Source organism: Peromyscus maniculatus, chromosome 7, assembly GCF_049852395.1.
Source record: "Peromyscus maniculatus bairdii isolate BWxNUB_F1_BW_parent chromosome 7, HU_Pman_BW_mat_3.1, whole genome shotgun sequence".
Taxonomy (NCBI): domain Eukaryota; kingdom Metazoa; phylum Chordata; class Mammalia; order Rodentia; family Cricetidae; genus Peromyscus; species Peromyscus maniculatus.
The window spans coordinates 26,533,796-26,557,751 of NC_134858.1; the positions used below are offsets into that span (position 1 = coordinate 26,533,796).

At 45.4% G+C, this 23,956-nt stretch overlaps 1 protein-coding gene across 8 annotated transcripts in view; it reads left to right on the forward strand.

Moving 5' to 3' along the window:
• Positions 1 to 23,956, forward strand: part of Opcml (opioid binding protein/cell adhesion molecule like) — a 1,130,894-nt gene that overhangs the window by 1,104,485 nt on the left and 2,453 nt on the right. For 3 of the 8 annotated variants that reach the window (XM_042280598.2, XM_042280599.2, XM_042280596.2), the window contains 4 exons: positions 7,261 to 7,398; positions 7,798 to 7,918; positions 8,378 to 8,529; positions 9,457 to 9,483. In XM_042280598.2, coding sequence (XP_042136532.1) covers positions 7,261 to 7,398; positions 7,798 to 7,918; positions 8,378 to 8,529; positions 9,457 to 9,483 — 438 coding nt within the window. The remainder of the gene's footprint in view (positions 1 to 7,260; positions 7,399 to 7,797; positions 7,919 to 8,377; positions 8,530 to 9,456; positions 9,484 to 23,956) is intronic. The other 5 variants (XM_076575910.1, XM_042280597.2, XM_076575912.1 and 2 more) reach the window with 3 other exon arrangements.

The window sequence follows — 23,956 nt, forward strand, 5'->3', positions numbered from 1 at the left end:
CAGGAGGCAGAAGCAGGCAGAGTTTGAGTGCAGCCTGGTCTACAGAGTGAGTTCCAGGACAGCCAGAGATGCACAGAGAAACCTTGTCTTTAAAAAGAAAAAAAAAGAAGGAAGGAAGGAAGGGAGAGAGGGAGGGAGGGAAGGAGGTAGAGAGAGAAAGACAGAGAGAGAGAGAAGAAAGGAGGGAAGGAAGGAAGGAAGGAAGGAAGGAAGGAAGAAAGAAAGAAAGAAAGAAAGAAAGAAAGAAAGAAAGAAAGAAAGAAAGAAAGGAAATATGGTGATATTTTATCTGTATTCCCCAATAAAGTTTATCTGAGGATCAGAGGAAAAAGCCAGCCACTGTATTAAACATAGAAGTCAGGCAATGGTAGCACACACCTTTAATCCTAGGAGGCAGAGATTCACCTGGATCTCTGTGAGTTCAAGGCCACACTGGGAACAGAGCCAGGCATGGTGGCACATGCTTTAATTCCCAGAACTAGTTAATCATAGAGGTCTGGAGGTCTGAACAGACAGACAGGAAGTGATAGAGCTAGGCAGAAAGAGGAAGTGATGTAGCTGGGCAGAGAGAGGAAGTGAGATGGCAGGGCACAGAAAGGATATAGGCATGGGTATACAGGAAGTAGCTTTCTCTGGAGGCTGAGGAGTTGGTGAGGTGAGGTTAGCTGTAGCTTGTTCTATTTCTCTGATCTTTCAGTTTTCACTCCAATATCTGGCTCCAGTTTTTTTATTAATAAAACTGTTTAGCAATTTGTCTTACAAGAAAGAAAGAGAGAAAGAGGGAGGGGAGGAGGGAGGGAGGGAGGGAAGGAAGGAAGGAAGGAAGGAAGGAAGGAAGGAAGGAAGGAAGGAAGGAAAGAAGGAAGGAAGGAAGGAAGGAAGGAAGGAAGGAAGGAAGGAAGGAAGGAAGGAAGGAAGGAAGGAAGGAAGGAAGGAAAGGATTACCCTCATGTGCTCATTTCTTTCCTGACTCACCTTTGTAGGTACTTGGTTCTCATGAGTCTGGACTTCTGGTCACTCTAGTGCTCAGGCTCAGTTTTATGCCAGTGCTTGGGTACCAAGTCATGTGTCTGTACTGTGCCATCCTAGCTCTCATCAGCCCATAAAAGGGGTGTTAAGAACCTGGGGCAGCCTGGGATTCCCAGCCTAGCTCTAGTCCAATCTGAAAAATAGAAAGCTGTATTCTAATCAATTGTTGTCGTGTGTGTGTGTGTGTGTGTGTGTGTGTGTGTGTGTGTGTGTGTGTGATGTTTTATTGGCACCAATCCTGCTGAAGGAGGAAGATAGAATGGCAGGATGTGGGTACACTAGGCTACATAAACGTCTGGTGGTCTCTGCCACAATGCATTCACCTCACAGCAAAAGCTGTGGGATGTGTTCTTCCTGAGGTGTTATCTTATTCCAGAAGTCCACTGCAAGAGAGTTCCAAGCATGAGACACGTTGGCTAGTGCATGCTGCCTTCTAAACAGGGTACACTCTAGATGTAAAGGAACAAAACATTTGTCCTTTGATAGCTTGACTTGCTGCCTGGCTTCAGTGAAGAGACAAAAGGCTGTTTGCTTAGGGAGCTTAGCAAGCCTGGCTGTAAGGTGAGAGGTCAAAAGTCTGCACACAATCACCATGTGTATGATTGCAACCTCCCAAATTCTGTACACCTGGGGATCTTGTCTCTGGGTCTCATGGACATTCCTCATATGAGCAGAAGGATTCCTGTGGAGTCCACTGTCTCCCACCACTACTGTCTTGCCTCTTAACTTCTCCTGCCTCTTCTTCCTGAGAGCTCCCCACCCCATGCTCTCCCTTCTTGCTCTGCCCCCGGATGCTCCAGTTTTCCTCTGTGATTACCTCCTGCCACTGGCTCTCACCCTCTGGGCATGTTCCCCGTGTCACCTCCTGACAGGTCTCATGGCAAAGCTGTGACAGGTGCTGGTGTTTAACTTCACAGAGCTGTTTCGGTAGATAGAGCTGCAGCTGTAAATAGCATGTATAGAAGGATGGCAGAGACGGAGGCACCTGAGGTGACTTCATCATTTCCATGGGGGAGCTGGGCTGGACTTGCCTCAAGAAGAAGCTAGTGACTTTGATGACATGTGAACAGTTTAGTCAAGAGAGAGAGGGGGGAAAGAACACATTCTAAAACTGTCCCCAGGGGTTTTCAGAGAAAAGAGATAAGATTCTGTCCAGGACAATAATCTCGAAAACATGGAAGGCTGAAGTCTTTGACCTCTCTTTCTTCCAACTGTGCCCTAAGGAATCTGCTGGAGAAACAGAAGGGATGCTTGGGTGGAAGACAGATGGCCTACATGCAGCCAGCTGGGGCTGGGGCTAGAAGCAAGAGGAAGTGGGTCAGGGGGCCTCTGGGTGTCTCCTCGGACTTCCTGTCTGATCTGTTCATACCCTAATACTTACATTACTTCCAGCTGTGAGATATCTTCCTGCTCTCCTGTACCTTCTGTGAGAGATCTGGAAATAGCAAGGAACTGAAATACCAAGCTAAAGATAGAACAACGTACAATCTGCTTGAAGTTTGGGACTCGTGAAATTAGTCTTGTTCTCTATATTGTTGGTGCCACCCTGCCCCTCCCCCCCCCACACAGACACACACACACAGACACACACAGACACACACAGACACACACACACACACACACACACACACACACACACACACACACACACACACACACAAAGTGTCCAACACAGCTCCTGGATCATGACAGACTTGAGTTAAATGCCTGCTGGTGATTGAGAGGATAGTAAGCCCTGGCCACACATTTCTTTCTCTCACTTAGTTTCTTAGTCTACTTAGTCTACATCTCCGTTCCAAAGACCGAGGTGGGCCTGATGATAAAGCTGGTCCGGGACCTTAGTGTATGAGAACTTGTACCTGGATCCATAGAAGGATAACTTTTCCATTCTACCCCAAGGACACATCCTGGGTCAGAAGAGGTAACCTCTCACACCCTAGAAGGGCCCCATTTGTAGCTACGTAGATCTCAGTCTTGTTAGTATAATGAATTGAGATATTCTCTTTGAAATATTCCATACTTCCAAAGAAATACCCCCTATTTTTAAAACCTTTAATGGGGGTGCCTGAAGGTGTAAGCCTCTGTCTCCTCAGCTTGAGATGGAACGTCACACCTAGAGAAAATTTGGGGAACTATCCTAGACTCCTGCTTTAATGTCCTTTGTCTGAGAAAATATCATAGTCAGGTAGTCTTTATTAAAAGAAATTCCTTCATGCGCATCTTCAGAATCCCGAGGATCCTGGCATCTTGCATGTCCCAGCTCTGTCTCACTTACCTTCCTCATTTTAGCACATTTTTTCCATATCCCCACCATCCAACCTTATGCTCCCCACAAACTCTGCTTCCTGCCTCTTCTCTGAAGTACAGAGTCAGAATTCTCCAGTCAGTATTAGAAAGTGCAGGGAAAGCCTCTGTCCTGCAGGATCCTAGGGCTCCCAGCATGCAGCAGTCTTAACTGGTTGTGCTTTAAAAATCTCATCCAACATTCAAAGTAGTTAGGGCTGTCTAAATCACCTTCACTGGGCCTCTTCCCACAGTTCAGCAAAGAAGGTTTGCATGTTTTCTATCAAGTCATGGAGAGTCAATGGGAAACACATTTCAAGGATTTGGGCCTCAGCCTTGATATGTCCTCTGAGCTCCTGAGGTAGTTGCACCTTTGGAGATGCAGTGCAGGCAGATCTCAGCATGAGGGGGCACTAGTGCATCTTCCTGACCTGCTCACCAGGTCATGGACTGAGCTAGATTCACATCACTATGACAGATGCCTGAGATGTTCAGAGTAGGAGGAGCAAAGGGTTTTCTGTGCCTCATGGACTGAGGGAACTGAAAGTCATGATTGGTTGTTTCACTGTGGTCCTATGGCAAGGCCATCATGGTGGAAACATAGTCCAGAGCAATAACACTCATTTCATATCCAGGAGAGGAAAAGGGAGAGGGTCATGGTCCCCTATCACCTCCAAGGCCACACCTCATCCATCTAAAACCTCCCATTAGATCCCACCTCTTATAATGCTACTTGCCAATGGTGTCAGGTTTTTCTCTGACACATGAGCTTTCAGGCAACATTTAAGATCCAAACTACAGCACAGACACAGTCCATCACAAGCCTGCGATTATCTGGGACAGCACCAGCCCTGGTGTCTGCCTGATGCCCTCATTGCTGGAAGGTGTCCTCAGGCCGGCAGCATAGTTGCACTTGGGCACTTGTGAGAAATTCAGAATCCGGGAACCCACTCCAAACACCTGAATGAGAATATGATTGTTTACGTCCCCAAGGAATTTATATGCAGATTAAAATCTGAGGAGCACTTCCTCTCTAGGACAAACTTGACAAAATCTGTTTTCTCGTTTAACGAGGTAGTACTATTATAAGGACCCCCATCTTGCATGGATTACACCTTTTCATTCTTCCTTTTGTGCTGTTATATATCCATCCCCTGAACACAGCATTACAGACAGTGAAAACCAACCCTCGCATTCCAGAGGATGTTTAGGAATCCCCCACAGAGTGCCCAGACTATCTGGTTCACACAGAGGTATGTGGCATCCATGTCACGTGAAGCCATCCTTTAGCCTGTACAGCTGTACTCCTGGGTTGATTGGCACTTGTAGTGGGTAGCTGTTCCAGCTATGAGGCAGGACGGAGACAGGAGCCCTTAAGACCCAAGATCCAGATGTGCCGGCTCTCTTGGTTTCTGGATCCTGGACACTGGAGGTAGACTGAGCAGAGTTCTCCAAAGAACACTGCTGGACTGCGCTTCACCTTTCCCAGACCCTATAACCTATCCCTTTACTTGTAAGTTACCCCACAAAATAAACCTCCCTTTTAACTACGTGGAGTTGCCTTAATACTTCCACCATTAGGCACTCTTGAGCCTGAGCAGAGCTTTTCCTGGGCATCTTTCCAGTGTCTATCCTGAGCTGGCGCTTTCTTATTTTCCCCACAGAAGAAAACACTGGCCCTGCTTGAGGCTCCTGCCCGGCCCATTGTAGGTAGTTCATCTGAGTATCTGGAATGGTCGTCCCTACACTCCTAGCCTAGCACTCCAGTACTAGTCTGCAATGGCATTGCCCTGAAATTGGTCCCCAGGCACAAGAGAAGATCTGAGAATAGCTGAAAAACGTTGGGCAGCATGGGATCTCCAAAACAAGGCATAGAGCCCCATTTGCTGGAACTCTAGGGTGGTGTGGCCGCTCAAAGCCCTCCACCTCACAATTGTCCAGACTGGTTCTTGGCCCAACTCCACAGGGCTCAGTAGGGAGATGTAAACGTCTCCTTTTTTTTCTTAATCTGAATTCTGATTTCACTTAGTTTGAGAGTTTAACAAAGATAAATTGTATTTCCTCTATTGAAACTGGGTTGACTGACCCCTGGGCGATTTTTTAAAGAGCAAACAAAACAAGAATGAGATCAAACATACCCATATAAACCTTCAGTCTCCAGTCTCACTTTGGTATTCTGACAATGAATAAATGTGGAAGAATGGGAAGTTTGGCTATCTTTGGTAAGAGCCCATTTGTTCTTTAAAAGAACGTACTACAAAATACTTGCCATCATGTAATTAACCCACAGTGCATTTAACAAAACAGATGAACTACCTACACTTAATATTCAATCTCCACACTGGTTTAGCTGGATTTGCCAACTGTTCTAACTCTTGTCTGTGAGGTAGCCCTGAGTCCTGTGGCCAAAGCAATGTTTCCTCAGACTCACGAGGAATGGAACTGTTAGAGGTGCTGGCTTAAGGTGACTCAAATAATTTCCATAGATAAGGGTCCTGGAAATACATTCTCCTAGGGCATCATACCTTCTGGCGATGGCTTTAATAAGCAGCATCTGGGGACTAATATTATATTCTAGCTGGAGGACAGAGTTGAGGAAGGCAGCAAGTGTCAAAAAGCAATGGGACATGTGCAGCACAGGTGGTGGGAGCTCCCCAAAGCCTAGATCTGGAGCAAATAGGGTGTGGAATCACCAGACTCCAAAAGGCCCCCTCCAGCGCTCCCCACAGATACAACACTTTGCTGCCTATAGCCAGGGTGGACATAGATTTGGCTCAGCAAGCACACACTGGGTCAGACTATGCCTATGGGGTGGTGGGGGAAAGTTATGACTCTGTTTCTTGAGCTTTTATTGGCTGGCCTAAATCTCAGGAGCACAAAGGATCAGGCAGCAGGTCTGTGAGAAAGGAAAATGGTTCTGCCTTTTGGCCTTCACACTGCTTGAGTTTTTAAGCTGTTAAGCATAGTGTTTCAAGAGAACTTGGAAAAGAGAGCTTGCTCCCTTTGCAATGGACCAGGGTAGAGGATGAGGGATAAAGGGAAGGGTCTAGGCTGTGAGTGAGCATGCAATAACAAATTAAAGTGAAACAATTTTTTCAACCTTCATATATTTTGGATATCAAACTGCTAATTTCATAAGTGTATAAGAGCGACCCACAAAACCAGGTATGGAATCTTTGGGGTAGTCTAGCAACTACAAGTCCATTGCTTACTATGTTTATTTTGACAAGTTTTCATGCATTTCTACATGTACACAAAATAACTCATTCATCAATTCCCTAGTCTACTTCACTATAGCTTAAATTTTTAAATTTTAAAGTGACAACTAAAATTGTATTTATTTATCATGTACAGCATAATATATACATACATATATATATGGTAGAATGACTCAGTCAAGCTGGTTATTTATTAATCTGTCTCAGGTTGCAAGTGAACTAGCAACTTTGAATTTATTTGTATTAAAATGTGAAATACAATACATTTATCTTTTACTACAAGGAATTAGTTAGCTTATATTTTATATACAAAGGCATTTCTGTACAATGAAAAAATAAAAATATTGTTTATAAAAACCTAAAGTTACTTGAAGTGTTTTATTATATTATTGATCATGACATATCTGTTTAAGCTGTCAAGCTTTATTAATTTATTGGGGTATTTATAATGCACTTTCTTAATTAACTCTTATAATAATCATTGAAGAAAAATATTGATAGTCCATTATTATCAAATGCTCTACAAAAAGTTAATGCAATTTGCGTGCAAATACACTTACTCAGGACTCCATCAGAGAATGTGTTACTTCGAAGCACACTGTTTCTTTATTGGATGTTTAGCCCCATTCCCTGGTTTTGCCTCTTCCCTTCACCCTCTCAGGTTGGGTGGTGTTTCTGTCTCTAGAGTAACAGTTCTATGTTGTTTTCTGCCCCACCCCTCTTTTCCCAGAAGGCCAGGGATTTGTGAGCGAGGATGAATACCTGGAAATCTCTGACATCAAGCGTGACCAGTCCGGGGAGTACGAGTGCAGCGCCTTGAATGATGTTGCTGCTCCTGATGTGCGGAAAGTAAAAATCACTGTAAACTGTGAGTTGATCTGCTGTCAGGGAACTCCAGAGGGGAAGGGGCGGGGATTAAACCAGCAATCTAGAAGTGACAGTGCCCTTTTCTCAAAGCCCCGCACTCAAGGGCCTGCCAACAGGAAGGTCAGTGTTTTATCAGATTGCTCTGCTCATCAACCCCTGCGTTATCATTTATAGCTGGAGTCTTCCTGGGACTCTCAGAGCTCTCAGCAAGTCAGGACCATGACTAACTTAGAATTGAGTTGAAGGCCTGAGAAGCAAATATAATGTCTTCACATTTAAGTGTGACATCTTCCTAAAATAAATAATTGTTTTAGTAAAAGGAGGGTGTCATCAGTGGATGGATGTATCTTATTCCCTGGAGTCACTTTTTTTTTTGGCTTGCTTGCTTTTGTTTCCACAGACCCTCCTTATATTTCAAAAGCGAAGAACACTGGTGTTTCGGTTGGTCAGAAGGGCATCTTGAGCTGTGAAGCCTCTGCTGTCCCCATGGCTGAATTTCAGTGGTTCAAAGAAGACACCAGGTACATTGAAGGAACTGGGGCCACTCTGAAGCAGAGCCGATTGGTCCTGCACCCCCCAGAAGGAGGGTAATAAACTCCCGGGGAAACATGAAGCAAGATAAAAATGTGTCATTACCTCCTTTGTAACTGAGTTTCCTTTTAGAATCAGAAGTGAGAAGAAAAAAAAAAATGGAAGAAGCTGGGAAGTCAACAAAATGCATTGACCTTGTTTTAGAATCTCAGATTAGTTATGGACGTGGTAGGCTCCAGTGAGTTGTCTTTTGAGTATGATGATTCTTTTTCCTTTTGATAAAGGACATGGCACTTAAGGCTTGTATTGGTGAGCTGGGCTAGTCAGAAGAAAGGACATTTGAATAGGACCTCATTGAAGTAATTCTAGGACTCACCTTTGCCTTCTATGCATATCTGCTGCTTCTCTTGATGGAGGGTCCAGACCAATAGTGCTTTCTCCTACTGCAGGTTAGCCACTGGCCTGGATGGAGTGAGGATTGAGAACAAAGGCCGCATATCCACTTTGACTTTCTTCAATGTCTCAGAGAAGGATTATGGGAACTATACCTGTGTGGCCACAAATAAGCTTGGCAACACCAATGCCAGCATCACACTGTATGGTGAGTGCAGGAAGCCTGGATCTGGAGGGCTTGGCCATGTGAGGGAGCTCCAGGAGCTTGAGGGGGTAATAGGCACAGTCTGCTTGGGCTGTTTCCATCCATATTGTTCAACACACCACCCTTAGCTAAAAAAGACGCCCCCCTATCATCCCTCTGGCATGTCATGCAGTCATATTTCCAAGGTAATAAAATTCTGGCAAGGTTTGTTCCTTTCAAAAGGAGTAAACCAAATTCTGAATCTACTGAGATTGTGGATCTCGTATGGGACAAAGAACCATGGGACAATCCAACAGTAGTGTCATCTGAAGACAAATAAGAAGACAGAAGTTTGTGGGAACTAATGAGAAGCAATTGTAAGATGTGATAACTTCCATAGTAAGAGTCCATGCTCCTGGGATCACAGTCCTAGTTTTAAGCCAAGTCAACGCTTGTCATCCTAATTCTCATGTGGATTACCAGGCCGTCTTCTCATACAAGGGGATAATTGGGGAAGAGAAGCCTGAGTCCTCATCAGGAGGCCTTCCTATTCCCTCTAAAAGCTCAGACCTTTTTCTGGAGGTCTATTTCTCCTTGTGGATGGAGATGCCTGGGGAGGGGGGGGAGCATAAATGGCTACTATGGAAGCTCTTCTTCCTCACTCCATCTTCCCATACTGTTGTGTCCATAGTCCCATGCAACATCTCATTCCATAGACCAGAGTCAGCTTATGGTGGTATTTTCTATGTGTGTGTGTGTTTATTTGCCAAGATTTGATGAGGGGGAAGCATCTGATGAACAGAGTGGAGAGAGAGCCATGTTTCCATGTGCACCTCAGATGTAACAAGCTTGACATGTACTGAACTTTGTCCACCAACCATCTGAAATGTGTGATCTATGTCTTTTGTTTTCTCTCTGCATTGTGTGTGCATTGTGCTGTGTGTGTCTTAGAAATAAGCCCCTCATCAGCAGTGGCAGGTGGGTACAGCATGCTCCTTCCTTCCTCTGCCTGCCTGAATGCCTATGCTCTTGTATTTTAAGCCTATTGCAAAAATAGGCTTGTCTGTTCCCTTCCCTAATGCGTTCTCTATAGTAAGTTTCAAAGGGGTGTGGCTTGACCATTTGGATAACAAGCATGTAGAATGTAATGGCTTCCATGGAAACTTAGCGAATTTGATTAGGGAGCTTAGAAGAAATGAATTTACTCTGCCACTCCATAATAAACATCTAATGGGCTACCACTAACAAGAATGAGCCCTCTGCTCCGTCTACACAGAGGTGCATTGACAGGAACACACCCCGGAGACCAAATGGATTATTACATGACTGTCTCTAGGGACAAGTTCCCCTCCTATGCATGGTTTTATTTATTTATTTATTTATTTATTTATTTATTTATTTATTTATTTATTTATTTATTTATTTATTTTTCCCTTTTACCAAGACAAGGAAGGATTCTGACTTAGTACTAAAATTCTTATTTCGAAATGGAAGTTCTTAGGCTTATTTTTCATGATGGCAATGTCTTATTTCCTAAATATTTCTTGGTTTTTTGGAGTCATGTCAGGGCTGATCAGGACAAGTTATTACCTGCATTTTACAGATTAATAAAAGAGGGACCAAGGAGTTTGGGTAATGCCAAACTATATACAGGGGAAAGATGCATGTTAGATGAGACCTGAACTCAGACACTATCATGTGCCAGAGTATTTACCCAGAGAGTAATCAAATGAGGCAGAGATACCTTCACCCATACACCCAAACATTTGGGTGCCACTATAGATGGTCCTCAGCTCTCCATCCAGAGAAAGCCTGGCAGCTCTACTTTTGTCTAAGGCATGTCCATTTCAGTCTTAGGAAAATTATAACATTTTTGTTTTCAACTATCAATTTACACAGTTGTAGATCCAGGTCTGAAAGACATACCTTGCCAAACCTTGAGGAGCACAAATGGTTGTTCCTTAGTCATGATAACACTAAAAAAGAAAAAAAACGGTTGAGATTAAAGAGTTATCCGGACCCTGACCTTCATTCACTCCTTTGGCTAAGAAAGTTTCAGGAGGAGAGAATATGGCAACTATAAGAGCCTAGAAATGATGACCAGTTGGCTTGAGTTCTTGTGCTTTTCTGCTGTCAACAGGGAATGAGTTGTGTCATTTAGAAATAGCAGTTATATCCTCACATAGCCTTTCTTCTAAGCTCCAATTGGAGTAAAGAATGGGGAGATGAAATCACAAAGAAGAGAGAAGAAAGCCAGCTAGCTGTCTCATGTATCATCTTCTCTTAGGGAAATATTAACGATGCTAGCTAGGGGCTCCACCTTTATGACCTCATTTAACCTAAGTACCTTCTTAGAGACTCCATACCCAACTATGGTCATGCTCATGGCTAGACATTTAACATTAGAATCTTGGAGGACATGATTCAGTTCACAGTACAGACATAATAGATACACATCTCAATTCAACCACATGTCAGTCAAACTCCTGCATCCCCCTTTTCTTCAACTAGGCTGTTGGAATCTTTGTGCCTGCCTCAAAAAGGCTAATGAGACTGTTAAATAAAGGTTAATTAAATAAATTAAATAAATGAATCTAGATATGTGACTTTGAAAACATCCAAAGATGGAAGGCCTCAGATTACTGAGCTGAAATTGGAAAGACTGTGAATTGTCAGTAAGGAAAAGTTCATCAAATAACTACAACTATTGAACCTTTTCTGTGGATGCTAGATGCCGTGATTCTTTCCTATGTCTACCAACATTATTGTTAATTGGCCCATCTGATGATTCTTTCTATTCGTATAATTGCCAGGATTATTGGCCAAAAAGACGTCTGCTTTTGTTTCCTCCAAAGTCTCCTTTGCCTTTTAACTACAGCACTCTCCAAGCCCAGAAGTCACCTGGTCTCACTCACCCAATTGGAGCCCACTTTCAGCATCGGTTCCTAAAGGGAAGGTTTCCCTAGACTCTCTGCAGATCAGTACACCTCCACCTTATACACCTGTCCTATCTTGACCTGCCCATTGTAATCACACAGTGTTCATTCAACAAGCATGCATTTGGTACCTGCCTCAAGCAGGTACAACACATTGTTCTGAGAGATAAGCATATAATCTTGACACAACAGGTAGATCCCCAATTCTATAGCTTCTATCTTCAAGTTGTGATTTTTTTACCTTCACGTTGTTTTGTTTGATGCAAGTCTTCCCCCCACCCCTACCCCAATCCTGCAATATTCATGGACATAGGGACCATGTCTATGATCTGAAATGGAGATTCATACATAATAGCTGGTCAAGAAGATCTTGCAGATTAATGAATATGTGACAGTAAGTCAAGATCAAAAGGTTGTAATAATGATGGCAAAAGTTCAACTCTCAAGGACTGAGATGTGATATGCTGATATAGGGGCTTGTCCCACAGGGTCTTAGTGTGCAGCCTGGGTTGTTCCTTAGTTGACTGGCTTAGAAAAATTCTCTCCCTGAGCTTGGGATTTTGACCCATGACGGCCTTTTGGTTAAGAGGTCCACTGTGATCTCTACAAAGGCTCACTCTGATGCTAAGACTGAAAAGTGGAAGTGTCTAGTTGACCCACCCTTTCTGTTGACCCACAATGTTTTTTCTGTCTTCAGTTGGCCATAAGTATACCTAACTAGAAACCTAAGCTGCTATGAGGTACAGGACCACTCCCCAGGGTCTTTTCATGCTTATCTCACTGACTGAGCCGATAAAGTATGTACTAAGTTTCTCCTGATTTTGTAAGTATGGAAGGGGAGAGCAGACAACTCAAATCCCACTGGCTTGTAAACAGTTGAACTGTGACTTGAGCCAGACATTTTAATTCCAGGGCCTCAGTGCTTGGGTTCTTCTTTAGTTCAGTCCATGGAGGATACTTGTGGCCAACTGGTATGGAATCACGTATCAAGAAGTTGTTTACTTGGGCCATCCCCTATACCAAATTCTCCCTTCTCTAATCATCTGCCCTAAAACCAACTCTGTTGAGGGGCAACTTTCACACTATACCCTGTATATTCACACTTTTCAGACACATGTGCAAAGCCCAACTATGGGATTGTGTTAACTCTCACAAGCTGTGTCTGGTCTATATCTGGTATTTGACAGTCTTCTTCGACTCGCCTTTGTAGTCTCAACACTTCAGGTTCATCGTCACACACTGTTAGATTTTTTTATGGAAAAGCAACAAGCAAGAAGGACTAGTCAGAAGCAAGTTTAAAAAAACTAAAAATAAACAGAACAAAACAAAAATTCAAGATTATGGAAACAGTGGGTGTGGGAATAGACTAAGAGGAGAAAGTGACTAGAAAAAGTGAACAAAACATAGGCAGTGGATGATCAGCCTGGTCAGTGCTTGGTGACAATGTGTGCAATGGGTCTTTCTCATCACGTCAGTCACCTTCCTGTCACAGGGCCACAGAGACAGAGCTTCAGGCAGAAGCCAACTCAGATAGCACATTACATCACCTACTTTCCTTGGGCCCAGTCACCCTCAGAGTTGGGAAAGGAGCGGGATGCAGAGAAGACACCAGCCACGGCAGCTGGCAGAACCGAGACCCAGAGAGGCAGACAAGCTGCGGTGATGCTTGTTGCTCGGAGCTCAGCAAGCTACAAGAACAGAAGAAGATGGCTGCCTTGCTTGCTTTCTCCTGCCCTCTGTTCTGAATCCGAGAAATAATGGGAATACAAGACCCTTTCCAGAGGACTGTCTTAGTTAGGATTTCTATTACTGTGAAGAGACACCATGCATGACCACTGCAACTCTTATAAAGGAAGACGTTTTATTGAGGCTTGCTTATAGGTTCAGAGGTGTAGTCCATTGTCATCATGGCAAGAAGCATGGCAGTAGGCAAATATGGTGCTGGAGAGGTAGCTGAGGGTTCTACATCTGGATGGGCAGGCAGCAGGAAGAGAGAGTGACACTGGGTCTGGATTGGGCATCTGAAGCCTCAAAATCCACCTCCAGTGACACACTTCCTCCAACAAAGCCACACCTCCTAATAGTGTCACTCCCTCTGAGCCTATGGGGGTCATTTTCATTCAAACCACCACACATGGTCTCTAACAATATGACCTGGGACCTTAGCGATGGTGGCCCATGTCATAAGTGCTAGGAAAGAAGTGCTCTCCATGCATCCATTTGCTTTGGTCATGTGAAAGTCCCCCTGCAGCCTGGGGCTCTTAAAGTCTTGCCAGCGCTATGTGTAGCAGGGAGTGGCCAGGCTCAGCTTGTGGGCCACACTTATGTCTCTTGTGGAACTCACTTACTTTCTAGCCGTGTGCCAACCAGCTCCGCCTCCTCCAGGCCATGAGTGAGAGGTCCTGTCCCTCTGTCCTTAGAGTGAAGAAGGGAGATTTGGGGCCTGGCTGCATCCAGTACTGCAGTGCGATGTGCTTAAGGAGACAGACAAACTGGACAGACATGACTGGAACTTGCAGGAGAGAGGGGCAGCGATTGCACACAAAGCCAGAAGAGGGGGATGGTGCAGAGAGACAAACAGGTTTCTCAAACATCATCTGTGAAATTGTAGAGATGCAGTTTAGTTGTAGTCAGAGTTAAGTATCAGGCATAGGGGCAATTCACTGGAATCTTGTCATCACCACACTCCAGTTAAGGAAACATCTGGGCTACAGAACTTCTCCTTGGGTGAAGCACCTCACAGCAGTGTTGCTCACAGTCCACTAGGCAGCTCCTAGAGACCCAGTGACCGAACCTCGGGTTTCTTTTTAATGGCTGTTCCTCTGGGTTAAATCTGCAGAGCATACTGGGTTTCTAAACTCAAGTTTCTTCAATGGACACCAGCAGTTACAAGCTCCTGTCCAAGCCACCCAGCGGCACCCGTGGGCAAAACCCTCAGTGTCCCCACACAACTCTGATTCAATGCCCCTGCCTCCACCCTGTACCTCAAACAATGCCTCTGCCCCCCACAGTGCCCCTGCCTTCACACCTGCCCCCCCACAGTGCCCTGCCTTCACACCTGCCCCCCACAGTGCCCCTACCTTCACACCTGCCCCCCACAGTACCCTGCCTTCACACCTGCCCCCCACAGTGCCCTGCCTTCACACCTGCCCCCCACAGTGCCCTGCCTTCACACCTGCCCCCCCACAGTGCCCTGCCTTCACACCTGCCCCCCCACAGTGCCCTGCCTTCACACCTGCCCCCCACAGTGCCCTGCCTTCACACCTGCCCCCCACAGTGCCCTGCCTTCACACCTGCCCCCCCACAGTACCCTGCCTTCACACCTGCCCCCCCATAGTGCCCCTACCTTCACACCTGCCCCCCACAGTACCCCTACCTTCACACCTGCCCCCCACAGTGCCCCTGCCTTCACACCTGCCCCCACAGTGCCCCTACCTTCACACCTGCCCCCCACAGTGCCCCTGCCTTCACACCTGCCCCCCACAGTACCCTGCCTTCACACCTGCCCCCCACAGTGCCCCTACCTTCACACCTGCCCCCCTACAGTGCCCCTACCTTCACACCTGCCCCCCACAGTGCCCCTGCCTTCACACCTGCCCCCCTACAGTGCCCTGCCTTCACACCTGCCCCCCTACAGTGCCCTGCCTTCACACCTGCCCCCCTACAGTGCCCTGCCTTCACACCTGCCCCCCTACAGTGCCCTGCCTTCACACCTGCCCCCCTACAGTGCCCCTACCTTCACACCTGCCCCCCTACAGTGCCCCTACCTTCACACCTGCCCCCCTACAGTGCCCTGCCTTCACACCTGCCCCCCACAGTGCCCTGCCTTCACACCTGCCCCCCCACAGTGCCCTGCCTTCACACCTGCCCCCCACAGTGCCCTGCCTTCACACCTGCCCCCCACAGTGACCTGCCTTCACACCTGCCCCCCACAGTGCCCTGCCTTCACACCTGCCCCCCCACAGTACCCTGCCTTCACACCTGCCCCCCCATAGTGCCCCTTCCTTCACACCTGCCCCCCACAGTGCCCTGCCTTCACACCTGCCCCCCACAGTGACCTGCCTTCACACCTGCCCCCCACAGTGCCCTGCCTTCACACCTGCCCCCACAGTGCCCTGCCTTCACACCTGCCCCCCACAGTGCCCCTGCCTTCACACCTGCCCCCCACAGCGCCCTGCCTTCACGCCTGTCCCCGACAGTGCCCTGCCTTCACACTGTGCCCGACAAACCCCTGTTTCTATCCTCCCTTTCTTTTCTATTATCAAAGTGTCCCGAACAGCACTGTCTACTTGAGTGGCTCCAGGGCCATTATGTGTATCAAGCACAGGGGTCTTTAGCTTCTCTCCAGCACATGCCCCAAAGCCCATATCACTTCAGGATTTGTAGCCTTTACTTCCTCGAGCCCCTCTTAACTCCACCTCTCAGAATCTCCCTCCTTCACCCAGATTCTTCTCATTCCAGACGCCCCCACCACTCTCCTCCACTCCTCCACCCCTGCCTCCTAAAACTTGCTTCTGAATCCTGTGATCACAAGGAGATGACTTCCTTCTCACCTTTCCATCTTGTCTGCTCCTGACTCCTATTCACAGGCTCCATAGGTGGGTCGTTTCAAGGGAGGACAACAGTGAGAGCTGGAGAGGTCACCCACGTCTTCCTGTGTCTTAGGAGTGGCATTTGCAAGACTGTGTTAGAGTCACTTGAGGAGTATAAAAATCGCAACTTTGTAAGCCTCGATCTAGAACCACTTAATCCAAGTCCTGATGAATGACCCTGGGAATGTGACTTGTAAGCAAGTTATTTAGGGAATCTTGAGCCCATGGAAAAGTGGTGGCCACAGAGGGAAACTTACTTATGATTCTGTGCCTTTAAGGCTCTTGAAAGCTGAGCTTATTCCTGTATCCCTAACAGAAACAGCTACGATTTCTTCCTCCCCGGGGGGCCCCCTCCAATTCAGCCTGTGCATTCCTTTCTGGACGTACCCTCTTACTAGAACCCTCATGCTCATCTTTTCTTTTTCTATTAACCAAGGAGCCTTGGCCAATAGACTTCAGCCTCTTTACTGCTGCTTGCTCACCATATACATACACGACAGAATGCATGTGACCAGGGTGGTCATCTTCCCACTGGTTTCCATCTGTTTAGTGGTCCCTCCCAACTGGCCTGTCACACACCCCAAAGGGACCTTGTCATTTCAGTGGCTGAAAATTCCTTGCTACTAGAGAAGCATGCCACTGAGGCTGTGTGTATTCTGAGATCAGCCTGCCTTACAGACTTGCTGATTGCCCCCACCTTCACCCCAGGTGCTCAACCAGGCTGGGCCCTGTGTGCTCCAGATCCCATCAGCTAAGCCAGTGACCAGGATGTTTCTCTCAAAGTATCAGTCCGTTAATTCATCTACTCATCAAATGTGTCATTAGTGCCTACTGTGTGTTGATAATTATACCAAGAACGAGGACTAAATAGAGACAGAGCTTCTGACACTGTATAAACAGATACAGAGTCCATTCTAATAAAATGTGACTTCCACGCTCGGGTAATGAAAAAGCTCTAAGTGTCACTAGCACGGGGCCTTAAGAACCTAAGAAGCCATTGCCGCGAAGTTCTTATTATTTCCATCTCATAGAAGAAGAGCCTAGAGCTCAGAGAATGTCAATGATATGACACAAGTCCCCCAGGTAGACATTCTACCATGCAAGTAGCAACACCAGACTGAAGCCTGTGTTTCTTTTTAGCCTATACATCGTCTATCCCTTCCTGCATCTTAGAGGGTCACAAGCACAAGCTCTTGCCCTCTTTTCTGCCTGATAAAGCCACACTAATCCTCCGAGTGTGTGCTCTATGGCAGCCCATTTGCAGAGCACTTCCGAGCCTCACTGAAGGAGCAATCCCTCATCCTTAGGTTCCTGAAGTGGCATGCCCTGAGGCTTGCATTCTGTTTGTATTTGTTTCTGCACTTAGAGGATGTAGCACCATGTCTTGCAATGGTCGTTGCCCAGCAAATGTTTGTTGAATTAGTAAATAAATCTTCCAGTCAATGGGGGCATCAGTTATAGCCTCTATTCATTTAAAACCCTTTGCCAAGCAAAGGGCAGCTAGATCTTCGAAAGGACACTTAGTTCTCTCCCTGCAGGGAAGCCACACCACTATTTCTCTGATTTCCCCTTGCATTCCTACCATCCACATGGCCAGATTCTAATTTGAAATGTAGCCCCCCACCTACCCCATGTTCCTTCTGAAGGAGACTGCATCAAACATTCCAATTCACTCTTTAGGAAGACATCCTTGCAGACGCATCAAAAGCTGTACATATCTGCCCATTTCCTGCTGATAATGTATATGATTTTTTTTATTTTACAAATCCACAGCTTAAATCCAGGTGGGAGAGAATGAGTCAGAGAGAAATACCATTGCTTTTGGCTGATGACAGCGGCATAATCATTTATATTTTTCCCAACCTGCAAAATGTCAACATATAAGGGGGGGAAAATGCAGACATTTCACATTTCATTCCTGATGAGGTTCCTTGTCACTGGCTGGCACCCCACCTCCTTTCTGTGAATCATTGACATCTGGCTATTAGCCTAAGCATTTAGAATTTAACACTGAGCACGCCGGGTGTGCTGATGTCAGCACAGGCACGCAGTTTAGCCAGAAGTCTCTCTCATTCGCTCACTCAGGTTTGTGATGAGCTTACAGATTTGAATTAACTTCTGACACTAACTTGCTAAGCTTTTGTCTTTCGTGGTGGGACAGAAGCCGGTATAAAAAGAGAACAAAACAAAGATGGCTGCCGGTTTTGCCACTTTATGGGCCCTTCATAGTTTCCTGCAAGACCTGCTTAATCTCACTTGTAAAACAACACGGTGCCACATTTTCCACTGTAATTAAAGACAACGGAGAGAAAGTTCTTTGAAGAGAAATGTGCCTTCATCAGCCAGCACTGCTGAAAATAGGTTTCTGTTTCACCAACAAGTGCAGCGCACACATCCTCTAATTAGATTTCCCTTCTCCTCTTTTAATCACCACGAACATCATTATCCTTTTGGTTCCTCATTAGGAAGGTCGTGCAGTTCATAATCGCACTCATAAACCCATCCAAATTTCAGAACAAAACTGTAGCTCCTTAGATTTCAGATATTGCCTTGATCTCCCATGTTAGCAACAAGTTCAACTTGCCTGTGGGGTTTGTTTCTTTGTGCTTTTTTTTTTTAATGTGTTCACCCTCCCACCTGCCATTTTAATAGAATTGCATGCAGCTACTTATTCTGCCATTACTGATGAAAGATGCCATATTTTCATTATAATTTGCAAAGAGGAAGGGAAGCCAACAGCATATCCCAATACCTCCACCGTAGGTAACATCCCCTACATTTTTAAGCGTTGAAATCTCTTACAAGGCAGATTCCTGTCTGGGGTCTCATGTTTGTTTCTGGAGGCTTTGGATGAATCTGGGCACTGTTAGCATCTGACAGTCTGGGTAGAGGTGAGTCACCCTTGAAGGCAGCAGCATGTATCTAGACTACAGGTGGCCAGGATCGTGGCCCAGTTCTAATTTTGTCAACACGGCCTAATTCCAATTGAAATCACCAATCAAATTTAATACTGGATAGTCCAATATTGACGCCCTTGAGCTCAGCAAACTCTCAAAGGTAGACCTCACTTTTGTGTTTTGGTTTATTATGTGTCATCCTCGGGCTGAGCTTCAAATCTAGGTCTGTCCTAACTAATCTGGCCATGTAGTGTATGCCAATGGATCGTTCTATCTTCTTGCCATTTCTACACTCTGTCTCTTTGTCATTGTCTTTCCTGTCCTTTTGTCTGTATGTAAGTATATATGTGTGTGTGTATTGGCGGTACTGGGGTCAAACCCAAGGCTTTGTACACGCTAGGCAAGCATGCTCCCACCAAGCTACTGCTTTCACTCTTTCTGTGTGTGTGTGTGTGTACACTGAAAACTAACTTCCGCTTGTCTGCCTTTCTGTCCCCTAGGCGTGGGGCCACTCACAGTTTGTTTCTCTGCCTTTGCATTCTCATTTCAGCTTTGATTTTCAAAGATGCTCAACTTCAGGCATGAAGAAAGCAATTAATTTTTAGCATTCAAAAGGGTAAAGGAGGAGGGGATGGAAGAATGGAAAAGGGCATAATTACAGGTTCTCACTGTCAGTTTATCCCTGGAAAGGGTATTTAATGAAGCTTGGTATTTGTAGGAGTTATTTTCATTGAACTGAGTCATTGTTAGCTGTAAACAGCGATGATACCTTAAAGGCAGCATTGGCCTGAGGGGAGAACTGGACTTCTCCGGGCACTTCTGCAGGATGGTTGTTCTTCATTAGAAAGCTTTCACCTGTGGACACCAGCCTCCCTGAGAGGGATAGAGTCACTTATTAGCCACAGCCAAGGTTACTCTCACAGTTGGCAGTCTTTGAGCAGATGGCATTTCCCATGGGGTTTTGTTATTTAAAGCAAGATCCCCACACAGGGCATCATCCAAATCCTCATCACCTCCTTGTACTCATCCTTTTGGTATACTTAGCAATTAAAGGCTATCTCAACTAATCCCCAGAATAGCCTTAGAAGGTAGAAAGACCACCTTTCCCTATTAAAAGCACCCCTTGGGAGAACCTGGCTGTTTTCATCAAATTCGGCCTGCTGGTGGGAAACAGAGGCAGAAACTGAGTTTAGTTCTTTCAGATGAAGTCTCTTTATGACCATCCAGCAAGCTGGGTGCTCCTGAGGTTCAAGGGCCTTGGGGTTATTTGTCACAAATGGATTTCTCCCCAGAATCTGTGAGGGTGTGAAAAAAAAAAAGAAGACAACAAACTTACTAACACACATCTGTAATCCCAGCTCTGAGGTAGGGGGGTCACAAGTACAAGTTCAAGGACTTCCTGGACTACAGAAAGTTCAGTGTCAACCCAGGCTAAGTTAAGGCTCCTTGCCATGATGAAACATCATGAACAAAAAGCAAGTTGGGGAGGAAAGGATTAATTTGGCTTACACTTCCATATTGCAGTTCTTCATCAAGGGAAATCAAGACAGGAATTCAAACAAGGCAGGAACCTGGAGGCAGGAGCTGATGCAGAGGCCATGGAGGGTGTTGCTTACTCCCCTTGGCTGGCTCAGTCTGCTTTCTTGTAAAGCACAGGCTCACCAGCCCAGTGATGGCACCACCCAGAATGGACTTGCTTCTCCCCCATCAATCACTAATTAAGAAAATGCCTTGCAGGCCTGCCTACAACCAGATTTCACAGAGGCATTTTCTCAACTGAAGATCTCTTCCTTTCAGATGATTTTAACTTGTCAAGTTGACATAAAACTCTCCAGCATACCAGGCAACTTAGCGAGCTCATGTCTCAACAGTAATTTAAAACAAAGAAAAAAAGTTGCATGTGGGGGATATATCCATGACATAGTGGCTGACATGTACCAAGCCCTGATTTAATCCCCAGTGTCAGAAGAAAAAAATTTTAGACACAGAGAGAGGCTATGCAGAAGCCACTAGAATATAAATTCTTTGAAGGTAGAGTCTGTGGCTGTCTTTCGAGAAAAGACATAGTAGGTACTTTGTGACCTCTCTCAGGCTGGCCTGGGATCCATGTCCTTTTCTAGGTTGGCTCTTTGATCCTTGACTTGGCAGCAAAGCTTGGTTGTGGGTCCTCTCCCCTCATCCTTAGTTTTAAGCATCCTCTGAATCCCTTATAGCCAGTGGCCCCTCTCAGAAGTGGTCATTCTGACCACTAAACTGCTTCTCAGTACCAAAACCTCACTCTAAGTTCAACATTCTTGTGAGAAATCTAAATGAATAATCTAGCGTTCATCCCAGCAAAAATATAAAAGAGGCTGGAGAATACACCACCAACCCACAGCAGCAGGTACCTCAAGTCCATGACTACTGCATCCCAGGCACTGTCTTAACCATTTAAATCCCACGTACTCCACATCATTATTTCCATTTGCAACAAGAGAGCACAAGGTACCTCATCTAAGGCCCCACCAACAGCAAGCCAGCGTCAGGATGCAAACTTAAATTGGGCTGACTCAACTCAACTTCAGAAGTTAAGAGGACGACTTAAACTTGTGAGTTATCCACGACTTGAGCCCAAAGCTTTTATTGACCTCATAGACAAGGTAGAGAGATCAAGGAGGCAGAGTAGCCCTGTTGAGAGCCTTGCTACCCATGTTCCCACAGACCTGTCCCTTAGTCCATCTTGTCATCCTACCTATCTCCAGACCTTCTGCCTTTCTGCAGGCACATCTTGTTGTCAGCTTTTCAGAAAACAGCACTGAAACTACTTTCCAGGCTATTTCCACTACTAATCATTCTAACAAAGGAAAAAAAAAAAAAACACCTGAACATCAGTTGAATGCTTTACCACATTTGTTAAAGTTAAAACTGGTGTTAGCTGCCCGGTACCTGGAGAAGCCTATGCAGCTGGTACCCAAAGAAGTTGGGACTTGAGTAAAGATTCTGACTCTGAATACATGTGTGGGGCTTTTGTGAGCTCAGGATCAGGAGTTTCTCCAGTTCCCCAAAGTGCAGCATGACTCCAGATTCACTGAACTTAAGCTTGCAAGCAAAAACCAACTCCATCTTAAGGTTCAAAGGTGAGCTTCAACACAAGCATGGGTGTCTACCAGGTTGGTTAAACAATATCAATCCATCCCTTTTCCATATCCCAATGCAAAGAAGCATTTGCCTAAATCAGCAAACTGACTGCGGTCTATAGGAGCCTAGAGGGAGCTACCCAGTTCAGGTGCTTTCTTTTTCTCCTTCTCAATCAAGCAGGGTTACTGTAAGGACGCACTTTAAAAAGCAGCTCATTGTAGATGTGGTTTTGTCTCACGGCCCTCCAACACAGAGGTACATGGATGTGAGCCACTGCCCTCCTGCTCTGAACAAAGCCTCAGAGCCATCCTGTAGAGCGCCATTCTTGCTATTTGGACCAGCAGCCAAATCTCAAATGTGTCCAGGATTTGTATGAGGAAAAAACTGTTGGTTTTAATCTGTATCATGGTGGATTAGATTAATTATTGGGCTGCAATCCCTACTTTTTATTGACTGATTAACCAAAGGTGCTTTGGTAGTAAATTATGATATCACCTGATACATCAAGCAGGTGCTTGTCATGCTTGCTAAATAGAAGACAACTCCCTACAGCCACACAGAAACTGGGGCCCAAAATGGAATCCATAGGGTCTATGGATGTTTCTGAGCCTCTGAATTTCTTAGGAGGGGGCAGTCATGCAGTAGAACCAAAAGCCACATGGTGATACTTCACACTACCTGCTGATGGTTGTCCGGTTGCTTCCAAGTTATCCTCCTAGCATAAGAGGCACAGTCTCCAATGGACTCAGAAAATAGGGGTGGAGCTTTACAGGCCATCACACCTTCCCTCCTCTCTATTTCCAGATAATAGACCCAAATCTCAGAAAGGGAGTCATTTTGCTAGGGAGCAGCAGAAGCATGGAATCTACTTCCCAGTCCATTGCTCCCATCACCACATGATGCTGTGGCTTCTGGGACACACGAAGCTTTATTTCCATCAGAGAAAAAGAAGGGTTGCTAGAACCAAGGCACAAGTTTTCAGACAATGATTGGTTCTATTGCAGCTCTAGGCGTGTGTGTTGTATGATCCTAGGCAAGATGTCTAACTGTTCTGCTCCTCAGTTTACCAGTTTACCAACTGGAAAAAACAATAGTGGATATATTTTGGAGGTTTGTTTCTATGGTTAAAGGAGTTTAAATATGCTTAGCCTTTAGGCTCATGCTTGCCCCATACAAAACACAGTACAAACACAACATCTCTGTTATCGTCAGCACATCAAGCAATCCATAGATTTTCTAAGTCATCTTCATGGTTCCCGTTCTGGAATATTCAAAAGGAACATGCTTGTAACCCACTATCCAGTGAGCCCCAAGTGTCTCACTGCCCCACCAGAAACACTTATTTCTCTTTAGGGTTCCACGTCCTTCTCTCTCCATCTCTTACTCTTTTATGCTTTGCTTCAACTAGATCCAACCTCTTAGTGACAGACATTCACAGAAAGGCTTCAATCTACCCACTGCCTCCTACACTAAATACCTTTCTTGAGAGTGAAACATGGGCTACAGTTGTTTCCCAAGTTAATATCAACATAGGATGAGTTGAACACAAGTATACATATGTATTTACATGTATGAACATACATAATTAGTCTAATGTGTATAAATGTATAGTTTTATTATGTATAATACAATATACCTTTAAAGAAAAGTATGTGTATTTGTGAATACTCCCCAGTGTCCACAAGTCCGTCATTCATAGATTCAAGCAACTGCACATTGAAATTTTGTGTTTAGATTAAGTAGTAAAGCAGTTGTCTAACATATGTAAAGGTCAATCTCCAGGACAAGAAAAATAGGAGAAAGAAGAGGAAAAAAGTGGAGGAGGAAAAGGAAGAGGAAGATGATGATGAATAGAATGAGAAGAGAGTGAGAGATAGAAAATATCTGTATTAAATAAGGACAGTTTCAT